This window comes from Eriocheir sinensis, unplaced genomic scaffold (genome assembly GCF_024679095.1).
Source record: "Eriocheir sinensis breed Jianghai 21 unplaced genomic scaffold, ASM2467909v1 Scaffold488, whole genome shotgun sequence".
In the NCBI taxonomy this organism is placed as follows: Eukaryota; Metazoa; Arthropoda; class Malacostraca; order Decapoda; family Varunidae; genus Eriocheir; species Eriocheir sinensis.
The window spans coordinates 90001-111430 of NW_026111818.1; the positions used below are offsets into that span (position 1 = coordinate 90001).

The 21430-nt window shown below is 42.3% G+C and overlaps 2 protein-coding genes and 1 pseudogene across 3 annotated transcripts in view; all 3 read left to right on the top strand.

Moving 5' to 3' along the window:
- Positions 1-1545, top strand: part of LOC126992547 (actin, muscle-like) — a 56295-nt gene extending 54750 nt beyond the window's left edge. Inside the window, exon 4 of one of the 2 annotated variants that reach the window (XM_050851362.1) lies at positions 1247-1545. In XM_050851362.1, coding sequence (XP_050707319.1) covers positions 1247-1523 — 277 coding nt within the window. In that variant the 3' untranslated portion in view covers positions 1524-1545. Of the gene's footprint in view, positions 1-374 lie in introns of both variants that reach the window. The other variant, XM_050851365.1, reaches the window with a different exon arrangement.
- Positions 1546-4190: 2645 nt separating this feature from the next.
- Positions 4191-6493, top strand: LOC126992552 (actin-57B-like). The gene is made up of 2 exons (XM_050851372.1): positions 4191-4239; positions 5126-6493. Exon 2 carries the CDS (start codon positions 5149-5151, stop codon positions 6277-6279), a length of 1131 nt encoding a protein of 376 aa, XP_050707329.1. The 5' UTR covers positions 4191-4239; positions 5126-5148; the 3' UTR covers positions 6280-6493.
- Positions 6494-17816: 11323 nt separating this feature from the next.
- Positions 17817-19774, top strand: LOC126992555 (actin-2, muscle-specific-like; annotated as a pseudogene).
- The last annotated feature ends 1656 nt before the right edge of the window (positions 19775-21430 follow it).

Here is a 21430-nt window from a genome sequence, read left to right on the forward strand (position 1 = left end):
TATCTTATTACATGTGCCTTAACTTCATTTAATATTTGTTACAGTATATTGAGTTTTTTCAATCAAAATACTTGACTGGAATCCATACATAAAATCTCTAGGTTACATTTTCAATGCTTAAACTTCCACAATAGGCATGATAAAAGTAACTGATATTATCTAAAACATCCGTTGCATTGAACAAACCAAGCATAAAAGCTCGACCACCAAAATTAGTAAAGAGAAGTCTTGCAGACAACAAAAAATTTCACACACCAAGATGAGCAAATAACTGGCAACACACCAAGTTTTTTATAATCGTCTAAAATCATAAGTTGTAATTCTAACACACAAACACGATCATAAATATAATTATCATTGAACTTATTTTTCAGATCGAAAACAAAACAACAATGTGCGACGAAGACGTGAGTCCCCTCGTGGTCGACAACGGTTCCGGGATGGTCAAGGCTGGCTTCGCCGGCGATGACGCTCCCCGCGCTGTCTTCCCCTCCATCGTCGGTCGCCCTCGTCACCAGGGTGTGATGGTTGGCATGGGTCAGAAGGACGCCTACGTCGGCGACGAGGCCCAGAGCAAGCGAGGTATCCTGACTCTCAAGTACCCTATCGAGCACGGCATTATCACCAACTGGGACGACATGGAAAAGATCTGGCACCATTCTTTCTACAATGAGCTCCGCGTCGCCCCTGAAGAGTCTCCCGTCCTCCTCACTGAGGCTCCCCTCAACCCCAAAGCCAACCGTGAGAAGATGACTCAGATCATGTTCGAAACCTTTGCCACACCAGCCATGTACGTGGCCATCCAGGCTGTGCTGTCCCTGTACGCCTCTGGCCGTACAACTGGTATCGTGCTGGATTCTGGAGATGGTGTTTCTCACACAGTCCCCATATATGAGGGCTATGCTCTTCCTCATGCAATTCTTCGTCTTGACCTGGCTGGCAGAGACCTGACTGCCTATCTCATGAAAATCATGACTGAGCGTGGCTACTCCTTTACCACCACTGCTGAGCGAGAAATCGTTCGTGACATCAAAGAGAAACTTTGCTATGTCGCTCTTGATTTTGAAAGCGAAATGAATATAGCAGCTGCATCAACTTCACTTGAAAAATCTTACGAACTTCCAGACGGCCAAGTCATCACAATCGGTAATGAGCGTTTCCGTGCTCCAGAATCACTATTCCAGCCTTCCTTCCTAGGTATGGAATCCGTTGGCATCCACGAGACCGTCTTCAATTCCATCATGAGGTGCGACATTGATATCAGGAAGGACTTGTTCGCAAACAACGTTCTGTCTGGCGGCACCACAATGTACCCTGGTATTGCTGACCGCATGCAGAAGGAAATCACTGCTTTGGCTCCCTCGACCATTAAAATCAAAATTATTGCTCCACCTGAGCGAAAATATTCTGTTTGGATCGGTGGCTCCATCCTGGCCTCTCTGTCCACCTTCCAGTCCATGTGGATCACCAAAGAAGAATACGACGAGTCTGGTCCAGGCATTGTCCATCGCAAGTGTTTCTAATTATCATACTAAACAAATCAGTATTCAACTTGCCATGTTCTCATTTATTCTCAAAAATGATAACGTACGTCGGAATAATGTAATATCTATATTTTTGTTATTTTTTTTGTACGACAGTTGTTACCACATAAGCCTTTTTTCATAAACAGCAAATAAAAATACCATGAGAATAGTTAGTTGTATCAAAATACACCAAAATCTCTCTCTCTCTCATGCACACAAAAAATAATAAATTAATAAAAACAAAAAATAAGTATATAAATAACCAAAAATAAATAAATACAAAATAATTGATAAATTAACCTGTCCGCTGCGATTGGCACGGATTTGGCTTTCACTGGTAGCCTGGTAACATACGAATACACTCCCAGGTCTTTCTCTGCCTCTGTGGTGGATAGTGGAGTGCTTCCCATGTGGTATTGGTATGCTGGATATCCCTTCCCAAGGTGCAGGACTTTATATTTTTCTTCATTGAATTGTAGCAGCCATTTTTTTTTTCCATTACTGTAGCTTGGTGATGTCTTCTTGTAGGATATCCGCAGTCAAGGGATTGAATTTACAATTAATGACAAGCTTATATAAATGAATAAATAAATAAATATTCCTTCAAGTTACCCATAAACCTTAATAGGCTGTTAGCGCCGCTGTAAGATAACCAACCCCAGCCTCTCCTCATTTTCCTGCTGAGGATCGCTGGCATAAGTATACCTCAAAGAGTTTCTTTGGTCTCAACTCCTTCTTGCCTGACCAAAACATGTGATTTACAAAGTCAAACCAATATATTACATCTATTGTTAACAGCCAACAGTTGGATGTTATTGAAATTAAAGATATCACTTATCATTATATCCAATAAAAGCATGTGCCAAGTTGTTTTTATCTGAAAATATACTGTAGCTTTACATATTTATGACAAAAATACAAATGATCCGAATAGGTTGAAACTCGACACAATATAAAGGAGTACTTTAAGAAAATATCTATATATCCGTGCACAAACCCATTTCCCCCAGCCTAATTGTAAAAGCAGTTGCCTCACCAACCAAACTTGATATGTAGGTAGTATTTCCGCGGCAATAGAGAGCCAGGGTGGAAATAGCCACGGCGGGGGAGGCTGAGGCAGGTAGGATGTGCCCCAGTAATGTCAACAGTCTGGCCGTGACTCCCCACCCTACCCCTCAGCTCTAGTTTTCCCTTGCTCCTCTACGATGAATGCCTCCCAGCCACGCCCGCTCTTCCCGCCACACCCCCACCCTTCTCTCTCTCTCTCTCTCTCTCTCTCTCTCTCTCTCTCTCTCTCTCTCTCTCTCTCTCTCTCTCTCTCTCTCTCTCTCTCTCAGGCAATGCCTTCCCGTCAGACAAATTAAACAAATGGTCTCCATTTTAGCCAAGTCACAGCACAGGGTTTCGCTGACTTTTTTTCAGAGTGGTTGGAGGTGATGTCACACTTCCTAAAATAACGGCAGACGAAGGAACCTCCTATCTCGTAAGAGTTATTGCTTTTCTCCTCACCGACAAAACCACTTCTCCCTATCGAAAGTCTAGACACCTACCTCGTCTTGACCCTACCTCCCCCACACTCACCACCAACCCTAAGACAACGCCCCACTCACGCAACTTTCCTCCTCTCCACCCTCCTCCCATTCCATATGCAGCGCCCACCCACACTGCTTCCTCTGACTTTTATTAGCCTCAGCCTCGCCTAGAACAAAATATAAAAACATATCGATGTGCAGTCTAAAGACAATTTTGACAGGTAAGACCAACAATTTGGTTTCATGGAGCCAAGATTTTCATGTAGGTTTTGGTTATACTCCCATAGAACCCTTCAGCGCTCCACCCAACTCTTATTTAATTAAAACATTGGGATTACTTACATGTCAACCTACAGATAGCATGGAAATAAGGCAAAGATAGAGCTGAGTCACTAGAGAGACATGAGACGTGTTTTCTCGACTGGGTAACATAAGTCATTGTCTCTCTAATTACAGAAAGAGGCAGACAAGAAACAAATTTGTCTTCCCTTGGCGCACGCGACCCTTCTCTTTTTTTTATTTTCTTAACTGTCCGAAGTTATCCTCATAAGTATACTTCCATGTGTACCTTAAGGAAAACTTCACTAATATTTTGCTATTACTTTTATCCTATAAATTCCCTACAGTGCCTTCATGCCAATGTTAATCATCCTTCGTCTGCTCCTCCATTACTGCTCCATGACGTTGAACACTTGCCAGAGACTCTTATCTCAGCGAGTCATTCGGCTTCTTTCCCTTGTATCACTCATGCCCAAATGATATCCCATAAAAACTGTTGAATGTATTATCAGGCTGAATTCTAAGTCTCTTAAGGTTTAAGCCATACTTCTCTTCATTTTCAGAACTAATAAATGAGCACGTTATACATTTGCTTTTCTTCTTGTCATTACCCCCTTCAAGCAACAAAATATAACAGGTCATTTGACATAGTTTAAGGTTACTCGTCAATAAAACAAACATAGTTATGAAAAGTACCAAGAGTTGTAGGCGGGCCACTCACATTACGTCTTTTTTTAGTTGCGCGGTAAGCAGCAGGCAGGACCAAGAAGGATGCCAAGGAGTGATTTTAACACTGGATTGGCTTGTTGTGCGTTATTTCTGAAGGGGCGCGCACGTATATAAGCAGAGGTGAGAGTGACGCAGTCTGTAGTCTCGTACGGACTAAGGGTACAAGCACCTGTGTAGGTAGAATTTTCTCACGTTCACTTTTTGTGTTATGCAAAGACGTGTCTGTTTAGCGAATCGGCTTTTGTCACGCAGAGCAACGGGGTAAGAGTAGAGTAACGCGTTGACGCAACGTTTCTATGGCTTACTTGAACTGCCATTTGTAAATCTTAATCAAACATCAAGATGTCATACTTAACAAGATTTCTTCGAGAATATTTATTTTGCAAAAGCTATGACTTCTTTTATTCACTGAAAAGAACATAATGCATATGCACATCATTCGTTAAACAATCCACGTGCATGTACGGTGTAAGTGTGTGACAACCCCACATCTTATATTTTCAACTTGCTGTTATCGATTCCAAACAACAGAGCTATTTGCCTTATTGATAAAAGCGTGCCAAACTATTACTGTGCTGTACACAAGACAGCATGACGCTCCTGAGCTGCGTCGTCCCGCCCACTAACCAGATATCTGATTGGATTGAAAAATAGTATTAAGTTGCAATTATAATACTGTGAGGCTTAAATTGATCGATATCAAACAACATATTACGAAAACGTTTAAGAGTTCCACAGCAAATGACGAAACAAGTCATATACTGCCGCCAGTCACACCAAAGTTGCCGGTCACGTTGAAGGCTAAAGAAAACGGCGCCTGTATGCGACAAAGAAAACATGAATTTTGAGACCTGAATAGCCCATACTATGAGAGAAACTCGTCAAAACCTAAGCTTAAGTATATTACAAACAATGAAACTGAGGCTTCAATATTGTAAAACGATACATGCAAAACCTATAGTATATTCGTACGCTTACATGTATCACAACATAAATTGATAATTTTATATAGTATAGCTATTCACGTGTTACCTACAATTTTTTTTTTTTTTTTTTCAGATCCATACTAAAAAGAAAACAGCATGTGTGACGACGAAGCTTGTGCCCTCGTGGTCGACAACGGCTCCGGGATGGTCAAGGCTGGCTTCGCCGGCGACGACGCTCCCAGGGCTGTGTTCCCCTCCATCGTCGGCCGACCTCGACACCAGGGTGTGATGGTCGGCATGGGTCAGAAGGACGCCTACGTCGGTGACGAGGCCCAGAGCAAGCGAGGTATCCTGACTCTCAAGTACCCCATCGAGCACGGCATCATCACCAACTGGGACGATATGGAGAAGATCTGGCACCACTCATTCTACAACGAGCTCCGCGTCGCCCCTGAGGAGTCCCCCGTCCTCCTCACTGAGGCTCCCCTCAACCCCAAGGCCAACCGTGAGAAGATGACCCAGATCATGTTCGAAACCTTCAACACTCCCGCCATGTACGTGGCCATCCAGGCCGTGCTGTCCCTGTACGCCTCTGGCCGTACCACTGGTATCGTGCTGGACTCTGGCGACGGTGTATCGCACACCGTCCCCATCTATGAAGGTTACGCTCTACCACATGCCATCCTGCGTCTTGACCTGGCAGGCCGCGATTTGACTGCTTATCTCATGAAGATCATGACTGAGCGTGGCTACTCCTTCACCACCACGGCTGAGCGAGAAATCGTTCGCGATATCAAGGAGAAGCTTTGCTATGTCGCTCTTGACTTCGAGAGTGAGATGAACGTGGCTGCTGCCTCCTCCTCCCTTGAGAAGTCCTACGAGCTGCCCGACGGTCAGGTCATCACCATCGGCAATGAGCGCTTCCGTGCACCAGAATCTCTATTCCAGCCTTCCTTCCTGGGTATGGAATCTGTTGGCATTCACGAGACCGTCTACAACTCCATAATGAGATGCGACATTGACATCAGGAAGGACCTGTTTGCAAACAACGTTATGTCTGGCGGCACCACCATGTACCCTGGTATTGCTGACCGTATGCAGAAAGAGATCACGAACTTGGCTCCTTCAACTATCAAGATAAAGATTATTGCGCCACCGGAACGTAAATACTCCGTCTGGATCGGCGGCTCCATCTTGGCCTCTTTGTCCACGTTCCAGGCCATGTGGATCACCAAGGAAGAGTACGACGAGTCTGGCCCCGGCATCGTGCATCGCAAGTGCTTCTAAACACTTTAAATATAAAGTATATTTTTCATATTTCTATATTTATAAAATATATATAAAGTTAGCTATATATTTACTTATACTTATTTTATATATTGTTTATGTTTAGCTAACAAGAGTTGAAGGGAGTGTGTGTGTGTATGTGTGTGTGTATATATATATATATATATATATATATATATATATATATATATATATATATATATATATATATATACATATATATGCTTCCGGAAAGACAAAAGCCATAATTGCAGTTCCTCATTAATTATAGTGTATGACTGTTCTAATGATCTCTTTTAGAAATTATTTTGTCAATGGGTCAATTTTGTCCTGTTTTGTTTTTAAAGGTGCATTAATAAATCTTGCTTTTGAATTATGTGTTTCATTCATCAGCATCATAATTAAAATGACACACAAAACAAAATTTAGAGCCCTCAATAAATACACAATAGAGCAGTTTACAAGTGATGGCACAACAGCAAAAGGTGATCAGAACATTAACTTGAACAAAACAAGCGAACACGACTCCCCTCCAGTTACTGAGCAAGTGGCCATCTTTCACCCAACGTTTGATTACCAGCTTTCAACACCTTCAATATAACTCTAGAAGGATCGACTCGATGAAATGGGGTTAGACACTATCCATACAATTGTTGAACTATAGTCTCAAGAAGGAGTAATAAAATTCGCCCACACATCAGCACTGCTACTAAACTTTCCTTCAGCTATTTCCTTTCCTGACATCTCGTTCCTTCCTGTTGCTCCTTCCACCACCTGCGTTAATCTCTATCATCCACTTCCGTCCTCTCTCCCTGCCGTCATTATTGCAACCTCCCTTTCCTCTTACTCCTCACCTCCTGCATATTACCCCGCCGCCAAAAGTACAAATAAAATACTGTTGCCGATTACAAGATGCCTGTTCAACAAGATCTTGCTTATTGGAATCATGCAAGGTTTTGCTAATCTTCTTAAGAATAATAAACTTATAGAATAATAAACCGCGTCTATGTTCACATCCCACTCTTCTGCACACTAAATTAACAAAGAAGAAGAAAAAATAAATAAGTAAGAGCACTAAATGGTCGAGTTTCGCGTCTCCTTTACTGTCTGTCATTAAGGGAGTTTTCATGGGGGTGGTCTATTTTGGGGAGCCAGGCGGCTTTCCCCTTCGTTGTCCTTATAAGGAAGCGTAAAGTGTGTGTGTGTGTGTGTGTGTGTGTGTGTGTGTGTGTGTGTGTGTGTGTGTGTGTGTGTGTGTTAGGGGGGAGGATGAAAGGCGACGTAATAAATACAGAACGGAATGTTCTTTCTAATCAGGGAGGTGGTTAAACATACTTGATTCACCCGGCAGTAAAAAAAAAAAATGCAGATACTAATGGTTCTTCCACACATAAGCAATTCAATGGAAATAAAAATAAAGAAAGAGGAGTTGGTCAAAGAAAGTATTTGGAAACATTCTGGGAGGTATACGAGCGAAGACGCATAGCACCGCTGTCAAACACCTTGGATGTTTATATTTAGCACACGAAACTAACATGACCATATACGGTATGTGTGTAAGCGGCAAACTGTGTGAGGACCTTCACTCCCTTTTTACTACTTGGTCTGATCCACACCCACCACCACCACTACCCCAGAGGAAGCCATTCACACCCAAGACCCCAACCCACCCTACCACATACCGCTTCACCTTCCTACCGTCCTGCCACACCCTAATGTGCTTTTACTGTCCCTTTACCACCATTCTTAACCAAATATCTACCAAACATGTTGTTGATTTAATATTAAAGTACCATTTTTGGAGGTCAATAGTAATGAAGATAATAACAACAATAGCATCAACAAAATCAACTGTAAAAATAATAATAATAATAATAATAATAATAATAATAATAATAATAATAATAATAATAATAATAATAATAATAATAATAATAATAATAATAATAATAATAATAATAATAATAATAATAATAATAATAATAATAATAATAATAATAATAATAATAATAATAATGATAATAGCTAAGGAGAGCCTGAATTCACTTACAAACTAAATCATAAAGGTTCAAATAAAACATTATTTGCTTTTTAGGCAAACAAAACAGCCAAATGCAAAAAATTCATGCCTACCTAACTTCCATCATGGTGAATAACAGAGTTAACCACAAAATCACCTCAAATCATCACCCGTCTCTTCCAGTATCCTAATTTAAAATCTGAAGAGTAACTCCCTGTCTAGTTTTTAAGTCTATATATAGAAAACTGGTTTGGGTATCTCTATAAATATGTATATCAATATATGATAACTAGAGTCACATACCTTGTTTTTGCCAATGATGACATAATTCTTGCAGTGTTGCTAGAGGTTCTGGTGATAGATCTCAATGCACTGCATAAGGATGCATAGCCTTTGGGACTTCAGGTATTTTGGGCCAAGTTTGGAGGTACAGTTCAGTTCATACATTGATGTCTTGGAAAATTTCTCAAAACTTGGTAGTATAGGCAGAACAGCAGTATGTCTCTTACAGCAAACTGCATTCCCTACAGCATTATGGACTCAGACAGCCCAAGTACATATGAGACATCTTCAAAACTTGTGCAGATGTTCAAATATACAGATCTTCAAGTCACCAGTGCTCCCCGTCTTACTCTACAGGTGTGAAACATGGACACAAAATAGTGACGAAGAGGCAAACTGATGTCTTTGTCAATAAGTACTTACGCAGAATCATGGATATTGCTAGAATAACTAAAATTAGTTAAAGGGAGAGCATACACCCAGGGGCATGTCGCTTCACTCACTCACCACCTCCATTCCCGATGGTCCCCCTGAGCAAGCTCCTATACAGCTACCCTATCCAGCTCAAGTTTCTCCTGGCAGGATTGACTGACTTGTCCCATACAGAAACAGTGTCAAATTATGTTAGTTTTGTAATTACTTCATAAGACTGATTCAAGGTCTATAACTGCATACTCTGTGAATGCCAACTTCAACTATATGGGTATGTGGCACATTACCCAGGAATCAACCCAGGTGTCGTTTTTGCAAGAGACAATTCCAAGTGAAGAAGGCTGAGGGGATGCTCACAAAGTTTGTTACTTGAGTAAGCCCCTGGATCTCTCCATGTGAAACTTAGGAAGGAAAGGGGGCCTGCACAGAAACTTGCTCAGAGGGACCCATGTGGTTGGCATCATAGGATGGGGGAGGAGATGAGCCCCAATGACATATGCCCCTATTAGCTGATTTGTGCTTTGTGCTAATAATTATTTATATATTCTTGTATTAGCTTATCATTTTCTTGAGTAATCTAAAAACCAATCCAGGAAACCAAATATGACCCAATCCGACAAAAATGTGGGTCGACAGTCATCACTTTATGAGTTCACAAGTAAACCAATGCATCCAGTAATCAGCAATATCAAGAAATTCACAAAGGTGATGTCATTCTTTCACTTCACTTAAAGCGCAATTTCTTAACCATTATGTACAAGTAAAATCAGATCTTTTTAATCCCTGCACAAAGCAAACTAACATTATGAATTAGAACCTTGAAAAAGAGACATTCCTCATATTCACTCATCTGTATAGTACCTAGAGGTGACGTTTTGTGTAAGAATTTCTAAACACATCTATCAACACTTTTTTTTTTTACAGCAAGAGAAGCAGCTCAAGGGCAGAAAATAACAAAAACAAAAGAGCCCACTAGGTGCTCTGACAAAAGAAAAGAATGAAGGCCAAAAGAAAGGTCAATTTTGGCAGGAAAGGTGTCTTAATACTCTCCTCTTAATTAAAAGAGTTCAAGTTGTAAGCAGGAAGAAATATAGACAAAGGACGGCTGTTTCAGAGTTTACCAGAGGAAGGGATAAATGAATGATGATGCTGGTTAACTTTTGCATGAAGGATTTTAATAGAATAGGGATGAGCAAGAGTAGAAAGTTGTGTGCAAAGGGGCTGCAGGAGAGGGGGGAGGCAAGCAGCTAGCAAGTTCAGATGAGCAGTCAGCATGATAGGGATCAATAGAAGATAGAAAGAGGTCAATATGGCAGAATTTAAAAGGTAGATGACTGCTAGTACTTTGTGCTTGTATGTTACCCCTAAAAGAAAAATGACTATCATTTTGACTGGAAACACATCTGTAAAAACTTTTCTATTTACGAACCTGATATTTTTTACATGACATACCATTCAGCATTATTGAAAGAAAAAATAAGCTTTTATGAGGGTTAAAGTTCTCAAATTCTTCTGATGCACTGTCTGCTCTTGAATCAAAGTAAGAGAGTGACAACTGCTAATACAATATTGCTGATGGATGCAGTCCTACCAGCTACTAACTAAAGAAAATCCATAAGAATTTGGGCACACCAGCTTATATACCCAATTATCACACTGAAATATCTAAGCAACAAGGGTCCTAGGGTGAAACTGACTGGAAACTATTTGTAAACATTACTTGACATGATAATAACCCAACAAGGATAATAATAAAATTTATCATTTTAATCAAATATATTTACTTACATGGCTATAATTAAATGTGTCTCTCTGATCTTAAAAGACTTCCTCTATATGAAGTGGCTGTTAAGTGCCTATGCTATCCCAATCGATACATTTATATCTTGCATAAAGCAGTTCTTGCATCCTCTCCATTATTTTTATTTGCCTTTCATTATTGCCTATAACTTTTATAACATGTTCTAGACGGTTATAATTCATTTACAAAATTAAAAATATCCTAGAACATGACACCTAACTTAAGGCTAACCAAACAAAAAGAAGTATATATTTCATTTACCTTATGCAGTGGCCAGTGATAGCTTGGGGAGTGCTCCATTGTGTCAAATAGGCTAGATGTGGTGATGGTGCACATAGTGGAGACACTGGCTAAAGGGTCACATTTAAAGGCCCAGTGGGAGTTCAGCTCATCGTGCTTTGCCATCAAGCATAGCCCGACAGCCTACTTTCAACAGTCCCCATGTGACCCACTACCTCAGTATCTGCCACTACTTAACTGCATATACCTGCCAAAATATAGATTAAATCAAAGTGTGAATTATGAAAAAACTTCAAATCAACAAAATTAAACAGACAATCATTAACAGGCAATGATAATACAAATGAAAATAATTTGGATCTTATTCTAATGCAGGATCAGTACAACAACCTCATGAAAAAACTGATTAGCTAAGTGCACAAGATCATGAAATTCAGGTGTGTGTGTGTGTGTGTGTGTGTTATTTTGGTTTATTCTGTCTGTTACTGGCATAGCTGAGTGAGGTTCCAGATTTCTTTCCAATTGCTGCCCCCCCGGATGACTTCAAAAAGGATGTTGTGATGAGAGCTTAGTATAGGTCGTTCATTCCGTAATTTATTCAGCCATTAATCTAGATTGTGTTTCTGGCTCTCGACTGTTAAATCCCTGGCAGACGTAGCTGCTTCAAATCCCCAAATCAAGCAGCGAGATATCCAGGCACTTTAATATAGTAAGGTTGACCCACTCCAGAACAGCTAAATGTCTCCTTGTAGAAGCTATAAGCAGCACCTCTGTAACATCAATGGCAAACTATAAAATAGGTCCACAAATAAGCAGACAGACCCATGAAATGCTTCCTCTCTTCACATGTACTATTTCCAAAGGCCAAAAAGATCAGTCGGTGTTCTAATGAGTTGTTTTTTTACATTCATGGCACCTACAGAAGAGAGGTCAAACTATCAGAAGGGTGAAAAAAAAATACCCATGGAAAGGTCCACAGCTCCTACGAAAGTCTTGTCAAATGTGTGTGCTTGGGCGACTAAATGTTGAATAATATGGCCTAATGTCTCAAGGGAACACTTTCACAGTTCGCTATAATGGGTTAGTAATCCAAACCAATACCAAAGACGTCGAAAATTCCATGTGTAGTGTATTGCTACGTCTATATATACCAAGTCAAGTCACTCTGCTTCAAAACTGCGACCGGTATGCGCAGGAGGCGGTTTTGGGGCGGGGCAACAATATGACGTCACTTGGACTTAAGAAAAAAAATACCAGCCAGTTCAGGGGTGACTAAAGTTGGGGCCGTATGTGCACTCTGGATGTGCATTCTCGCCTTCTTTCACAGCGCATTCAGGCAAGCCACTGACGAAAAAATGTCTTTTTATTGTGCTATTGCGTGACTGTAATTTCAATGACTACAAACGGCGGTGTGGGGTGTGAAGGAGGGCATGTTGAAGTGACTGATTTAAATTAGTACGCCTTTCTTCGTTTTCTCAAAATCCCTGTTTCTACATTCTCTAGTTTGGCAGCAAGCAGTGTCGCGCATAAACCACGCCTCGGCCGTGTCTCCTCCCACAAACCTGCGTAGGACTTGACTTGGTATATATAGACTTAGACTTAGTATTATATTGGGTAGGCGGTGGCCGAACTGGTAGCGTACTGGGCCCACATTCACCGCGTGATGGACGACGCGGGTTCGAATCCCCACGCTACCACTCGGATTTTTCAGTCACCGCCGAGTGGCTAAAAACTACCCACATGCTGTCCTGAAGACCACCCATCAACCCGGACTCTAGAGGAAGCCGTCCAAGCGAATCAAGAACGAGTTCCGGGGGGCAGCATGAGCCAATGCAAGATGGCGCCACTATAAACACTCGCCTGCGCCAGAACGGGCTGGGCCGACCATCAGGCCCCACCTGGAAGAAGCCTTGGGCCGACCATCAGGCCCCACCGGGAAGACGCCTACCGGCGCAATAGGCAGCAACGTAAAAAAAAAAAAAAAAAAAAAAAAGACTAAGGTGTATTGTATTTATATTGAACGTTCAGAAATTTGAGGAAACAATATGGGAAATCTCTTGTGCATCTGGTGTTGCATTGCAAACCTAACCATTGTAGATTGTAGAAGATTGAATAGCTTGGTTTGGGCGATTACAAAGCCCCTGTGCTGGACTGTAAAATCGGCTCCAGTTCGACCAAGTTCACAGAAATTGATTTTCATAGATTTACATAGAAAATCAGACCACACAGACCCCATGGTCCAGACTTGGTGGTCTGTCCTTAAACCTAAGTGATTTTACATTAATCAGAAGACTCCAAAACGTTGCATTTCTACTCTAGTTGATATTAAGTTGAAGGAAGTGACGGTCGAGCTTTCGTATGAGTTTAGGGCATTTCTATGAGTTTATATGACCCTGGCGGTAGTTTGACTCTTCTTTAGTAGCATGAACCTAAAAAACAATCACTAGAACCCGAATGATCCCTTCTTTGCCCTTTAGAAATTGTTAATGTGAGAAGCAAGTGTCTAGACCCACGAGGCTATGGGGCGCCACATGCATGCCAAGCATGGAGGTATTAAGGGTGGAGTGGCTGTGAGGCGCGCGGTCAGTACTGTCTTGGGTGAGCCCACCGTTCTCCCCAGTCCGCCATATTGTTGTAGGGGCTGTCACTTCAGTAGCACTTTTTTTTACCCCATTTTACACTGTTTATACTTACTCATAATATGCTGGCGTGTCAAATGAAACGACAGTGTTACTGCTACCCATATATTGCATCCCAACAGGTTCTTTAGACTAGATATTATATATTATACATAGAATCACATTCCCCTAAATAGTACTAATTTAGGTAAAGATTCGTATTAGGTCCGTGCCAGTATCTCATAATCTACTTTATGAAACATCAGTATCTCTTCATATATCTTTTCTACAAACCTTCAACAGTCATGGAAACGCTTTGAAAATCGAATTCAAGGACTTATTTTTTACTCTTGAAAATAGGGGATAATGTTTACGAAAGCGCGTCGCCTCCACTGCTGGCCGCGGCGACGCTGCAGCCGCCGCAGCCGCAAAATAGTTCGCAGAGGGCTTAGGGTCGGGGAGCATATTTAAACTACTCCAACCGAACTTTACGACCTACTAACGGGGGGGGCTGCGCCCCCCTCGACCCCCCTTCTAACCCCTCCCCCCTCATGTATATGTGACTTATTTCACAGAGGAGGTATTTCTCGCAACACCCGCTGTAGCGTCGCCGCGGCCAGCAGTGGAGGCGACGCGCTTTCGTAAACATTATCCCCTATTTTCAAGAGTAAAAAATAAGTCCTTGAATTCGATTTTCAAAGCGTTTCCATGACTGTTGAAGGTTTGTAGAAAAGATATATGAAGAGATACTGATGTTTCATAAGGTAGGTAATGAGATACTGGCACGGACCTAAAACGAATCTTAACCCTAATTTATTCATCCTGGCTCTACTTCTGGCGCCTTTAAGGGATATTAGTCGTGCAGTAAACTGTCTGGCTGCATATCTGTGCCTGACCTGCAGACAGGTCTCGCCTACAGCCTTGATCAGTAACACAAGATGATTAGTGAACGGAACACTGTCTAACATGAGTTGTGCCAGGCTGGAGAAGACAGCCCTCTCTTGGAACTCACACAGTACCGTACAAGTGTTAAAATGTTGTGACAAGGTTACCTCCACGATGCCAAGGCTTCCGACTTGACCCACGCCTGCCACTGCCCAGCTGACACACTCCTGCCTCTTTCATCTCAATATATGGACACTGACTAACCAACCACACGTCATCTCTACACACAGCACTCACCTTAAAGCACATTGGCGTCCGAAATAAGGGTAACAGCACGCCATACACACAACAACAGCCAATCTCCCGCGCCGATGTTGCGAGAAATATCTCCCTCGCTGAAATAAGTCGCTCTGATGTTCACCACGCATGCGCACTGAGAAATACAGAGCAGGAAAGCATAATAATTTGCCTAGCTTTGTTCTAGTTAGTCCATTGGTGATCTTAGTGATGGTTGATATTGCCCACAAGACAACAACACACCAGAGCAACAGACTAAACAGGCAAGAACTGAGTGAACGTCAACGTGGGGTAATTCTAATAAGCTGCCCTATTCGTTTGTTATAAAGCCTTCTCTTGATTAAAATGGTTGCTCTGATGTTTGGGCAACGTATCTGAGCCGAAAGAGGACAAGTAAACGATATATGTTGGAGCGAAGTATAGAAAAAGTAAACTTGTTGGACCTCTCTCAGCGAACTATTTTGCGGCTGCGAGCTGATTCCTACAACACCACGCCATCTGTGTATAAATGTCAAAATCCTCCACTGTATGGGAACTACTATCAAGTTTAGTGAAATCAGACTTTATTAGTTCTCCCTTCTCCTTTGTTGAGTACTTTTGCAACAATAAACCATCAGTCAACCAACCAATCAATATTTTTTTGTTTGTAATAAAAAATAGATGTAATAGGTGTCCGTATTGACTTCTTGGTAGAGGCCGTGTCAGAAAAAAAGTTGTCTTCATTACTGAACACATGTTAAAGGCTTTTGTATATTATTATTGCATAATATGTGACATAAAAGGCTCACTTCAACAAGTCAGCGGGTTCAGCCACTCAAGGATAAGGAATAACAGAAAACCCGAATAGGCCTAGATGTATTTTGTGGTTGTGCCCTTGCCATCTCTTCTGTGCCATAAAACGAAAATTAACCATACCTCTCTTCCCTCATATATACGCACACACTGTGACTAATTGACATACAGAATAAATAGACGTCCTCACGATCATGACATGGCCTCAATAAATAACAATTACTTCAGGAGGCTACTCAGTCGAGAGGACAGGTAGACAGAGAGAAGGACACAGGTGGACTTGATGACCTTGTGTGGACCTTGGTTGTTGTTGTGATGTGAAGTGAGTTGATCGAAGTGACAGCATGAACTTGGCTCAGCGAGGTGGACTTGGCTGTCAAAGAGGCTGGGTGACGAGGTGACAGTCGCTCATAAATTAAAATCATGTGAAGGTAAATGTTTGGCCAGGTGAAGGGGATATAGGCATGTCTAAAGTGAGCGAGTTAGTAGTATGTGTGTGTGTCTGTGTGTGTGTGTGTGTGTGTGTGTGTGTCATTTTGATTGCGTGTTACTTCTTCGCCAGTGTATTTCATTCAGCTCACGAGATACAGATGCGGTACAGTAAAATTTCAATCACCTGCTTATAGTTTGCACCTTAACGAGAATTACACACTACCTGTTCGTCTTCTTCCTCATCATCCAGCTCCTCATCCAGCAAAATGTCGTGACTGCAAATATTTAGCGGATATTAACCTCAGAACTAAAGACCTTTCTGTTTTGTCAACTGAAAAATAAATCCTTGCCTATCTCGGCCACCTCGTACATGGGTATCCTGTCTATAATCCATCTTTGCTCCCTCCTTCACCTCCTCATCCTCATCCTTCTCCTCCTCCTCCTTATTCTGAAACTGAATGTTCTGAAGACTCGCTGGGAACGCAGGTGACACACTCTCTCCCTCACCTGACGTTGCAGCCACATGCGAGTACTGATTACACCTGCGTTTTTGGCGCATCCTTCCTCTTAGGCAACTGGCGGTGATTTGGTCCGTGTGTGTGTGTGTGTGTGTGTGTCATGAGTTTATTTTCATCCCTGGCGTCTCGAGTGTTATTCTCAGTTATGTTTCTGCCCCGAAGTTATGACAGGGTAAAGATGACAAAGGTATAAAAAAGAAGCAAAAGTAATGCATATTTGCCTTGTTACGATGCAGCCAAGACAGTCACATGTGCAGACAAATAGAGAGGAATGAGACACTCGTGCATGCAGACATACAGACAGGCAGAGAGACAGACCGACGGACAGAGGGGAGGAAATTTGCCATCAATCTCACTCTTCATCCTCACAATGTCGTCATTCACTTGTCGATTCAGAACTCAGTTTCGCTATCGGGTGATTCAGTTCGATGAGAATTTGACGCGATGCCAAACAACTGACCTTGAAGGGATAGAGGAAAGAATTATGCGTCACAGAGAGCGAGTCAGGTGAACATGGAAGAGGAGTCAAAGCAGTTCTACTTATTCGTCATCCTTCCTCTACCTCCACATCACGTCAGGAACAGTCTAGAGGTACTAGTGTGATAAACAAGCGACGTTGTTAATGTATTTGCTTCTCTTCTTTGCCACGGACTCAACCTTCGTTCACCGCCGCTTTCCGACCTTGGCTAAGGAATGGCATGTTTCATTAGGGAGAGGCTTAAACATTTTTTTTTATGATCAAAAGCGGAGCGATATTTTGTAGAGGCTCAACCTGTTAATGCTATTTAAAGAACCCATATCAATGAGAGCCCTCCAGTTAGTTGCGGACACTGGTAGGTTGCTGACCTGCCTGGGTTGGAGCGAGTCGGTGGGTGTGTTGGTGTGGATGTAGGCAAGCGTGTGGCAGCGTTCTTCAAGCTTTTCTTTTTGCGACTCGGTTTGTATTAAGCACCACCTTCATGACCTGTTTTCAAGACTTTTTACAGTGCTGAGGCCTCTGTGTGTGTCTTGCATTCTGGCAGCTATAACTTTGTGAAGAGGTATAGTATTATGAAACGATAGCCTTGAAGAGAAACTGAACTACCAAGCTCCGTTAATCCCCAATCTCATCTCTATGTAAAAACTTTTAATAGCCACTTCAAAGACTTCGTTCACGTTATTGGTCTTGGTCGGGTAAGGTGAGGAGAGGAGAGGGGAGGGGAGGGGGAGAGGGGCGGCGCACCTTGGTTGATATGACATTTTGTCGTGCGGCGGCCATGGGGTGTGTGTGTCCTGCGGTGGTCAGTGTTTGCCAAGCGGCGGGTACGGTAATACACGGACTCAGAGGAGTTGATCAGCCACACCACCACCACTCAGTGACTCTCTGGTCTGTCAAGTGTGTTATGATTGTATCGTTCTAACTGAATCAGGATCTAGACGTAGGCGGATCACAGGGCTATAATAGTGTGTATCGGTTATAATGAATTTTCCTATTAATCAACTTGGCTTTCAGCAGTGAAATGAACAGTGAAGGGTACCTGAAGGTGATTAGGTTGCAACAGTCATTGTAAGCCCCTTATATGAGTATATATATATATATATATATATATATATATATATATATATATATATATATATATATATATATATATATATATATATATTGCATGGATTGTATTGATTCGCAGGTGCTCACAAACTTAACTTAGCAGTAATTCAGGAAAAGATGCGACATTGTTATTTATTTTCAAATATACACATTGTATCTACCGTTTTCAAACTATTTTTCTTTACAGGCTAAAAGTTCACCATGTGTGACGACGAGGCATGTCCCCTGGTAGTGGACAACGGCTCCGGCCTCTGCAAGGCGGGCTTTGCTGGCGATGATGCCCCCCGATCTGTCTTCCCCTCCCTCGTCGGCCGCCCTCGTCACCAGGGTGTGATGGTCGGCATGGGACAGAAGGACGCATACGTCGGTGAAGAAGCACAGAGTAAACGCGGTATCCTAACACTTAAATATCCTGTTGAACACGGCATCATCACCAACTGGGACGACATGGAGAAGATCTGGCACCACACCTTCTACAACGAGCTCCGCGTCGCTCCTGAGGAGTCCCCAACACTGCTGACGGAGGCTCCCTTCAACCCTAAGGTCAATAGGGAAAAGATGACGCAAATCATGTTTGAAACCTTTGGTCTTCCATCAACATATGTAGCCATCCAAGCCGTGCTCTCCCTATACGCCTCAGGCCGCACTACAGGCATCGTTTTGGACTCAGGAGACGGAGTAACCCACTGTGTCCCAATTTTTGAAGGCTTTGCTCTACCATTACGCCATCAATCGTCTCGACCTGGCTGGCAGAGACTTAACAAATTACCTCATGAAAATCCTCACCGAGAGGCTACTCCTTCACCACGAGCGCTGAGCGAGAGATCGTAAGGGACGTTAAAGAAAAACTCTGCTATGTGGCTCTCGATTTTGAGGATGAATTTCACCAGGCAGCTCAATCCAACGCACTAGACAAGTCCTACGAGCTGCCTGACGGCCAGATCATCACCATCCGTAACGAGCGCTTCCGTGCACCCGAGGCGTTCTTCTCACCCTCCAAGATCGGGATGGAGGCGGAGGGCATCGATACGTTTGTCTACAATTCTATAATGAAGTGCGATATCGACATAAGAAAAGATCTCTTTGCTAATGTCGTCATGTCTGGTGGCACCACCATGTTCCCGGGCATTGCTGACCGAATGCAGAAGCAGCTCTCCAACTTGGCTCCCTCTACCATAAAGATAAAGATAATTGCTCCTCCCGAACGTAAATACTCCGTCTGGATCGGTGGCTCCATCTTGGCCTCTCTGTCTACCTTTCAGTCTATGTGGATCACCAAGGAGGAGTATGACGAGTCCGGCCCCAGCATTGTCCACCGAAAGTGCTTTTAAACACACACACACACACACACACACACAGATGAGTCAACACTTTCTGGCTCAGTTCGCGAAAGTGTTGCCTGTCAGTCCTCGAGGCCACCGTTTCAGTCACATAAATCACTGACAGTTTAAAATAACACATCAACTATTTTAATCAAATGTACGTGAGACTGTGATTTAGCCTAGACAGTTGTGTAAGCTTCCGTATGTAGGCCAAGGGCTGTGAGACGTATACATGACAAATTATTAATAAAGACTATTTTATTGACAAGGCTGTTCTAATGTTCTATTATGAACCCTTTTCGAAACTCCATCCGACTCTGATCGTTTTTCAGCCTCCTATTACCTATATAGTTATTTTAATCTCATAAACATCTATATACAGATCTACTTCAGCCCCTAGCAACCTCTGAAATATTTAACACAGGTCAACCCTAAGGCAACCCTAAGGACCCCTTCAGATATATCTAATTTAAGTGCCTAACAACCTCTGCACAATTTTGTTGCTAAGATCAGTATTTTCAGACGTTGGCGCCTCTCACGCCAACAATTTCCAAGGGCCGAAAAGACCATCATTCGGGTTCTCATAGGTGTATTTTTTAGGTTCAACGTACAGGGCAAAAGTCAAACTACCACAAAAGTTATAAAACTTTCCCAAGAAATGCCCCAAACTCCCACGAAAGCCTTGTCAAATGAGTGCTTGGGCGCCGAAATGTTAAAGAAAAATTTTACACTAAGCCCCCATATGAAACTAAGAGAAAAGGTATAATTATATGGATATTTTTTGCCGGAAATGGGCATTGCTCACCCTCACATTATGGGCCCTCCTCTACGACAGTGCTCTCTCTCTCTCTCTCTCTCTCTCTCTCTCTCTCTCTCTCTCTCTCTCTCTCTCTCTCTCTCTCTCTCTCTCTCTCTCTCTCTCTCTCTCTCTCTCTCTCTCTCTCTCTCTCTCTCTCTCTCTCTCTCTCTCTATATATATATATATATATATATATATATATATATATATATATATATATATCATTTAACGCCCATACAACATATGTATATAGCTCTGTCCAAAGTCCCCAAAAGCTTTACATCTGCAGAGCTTCTCTTTCCTGATGCCTTCACATTTGTCGTTAAGCTTCTTCGGACCAAAACAAATCCATCAAGAGTCACGTTGTAGGTGTCGGCGGCCAAGTGTCACAAGCGGAACGCAAGACATCCACCTCGCGTTTTAGGTTACCAAATGATGCATGCGTGGGAGGCGCTCACGTGACACACACACACACACACACTGTTGGCCTTAACGATGTCGAAAACAAGACATAACGCTGCCTCTGCCAAGATATTGCATAATAGAGAGGGACGTGATGCCGCTCATCCACCACCATTATCATACGTGGCAGGTGACTCAGAGGTGATGATGATGGTTTTCTTTTTGTTGTTGTTGTTGCATCACGTATCTCCAAAATATTTGCCAATTGTGAACCACTGCTTTTTTCATTTCTCCAGAAGTACACAAGAGACTATCAAAATGACTTGCTCTCTCTCTCTCTCTCTCTCTCTCTCTCTCTCTCTCTCTCTCTCTCTCTCACACACACACACATATACAAAGACAAGTTGGCTGAGTCCCTTATGGTGATGGTGGTAGTATTGTATTAACTTTAGTGTAACAAGGGTATTCAGGGTATAGTTCCTGACCATTTAATTAAGAACACACACACACACACACACACACACACACACACACACACACACACACATACATGATATGATATCATTAAATGCTCAATAACAACTGGTGAAGTGCCAAAGGAGTGGCGGAGGGCCGAAGTGGTCCCCATATACAAAAGTGGAAAAAAGGAAGAACCCCTGAACTACAGACCTGGTATCATTGACCTGTGTAGTATGCAAAATATGTGAGAAAGTGATAAAGAAA

Excerpts from the sequence above, each read along its gene's own strand:
- LOC126992552 (XM_050851372.1), top strand. The coding sequence starts at position 5,149 with ATGTGTGACGACGAAGCTTGTGCCCTCGTGGTCGACAACGGCTCCGGG.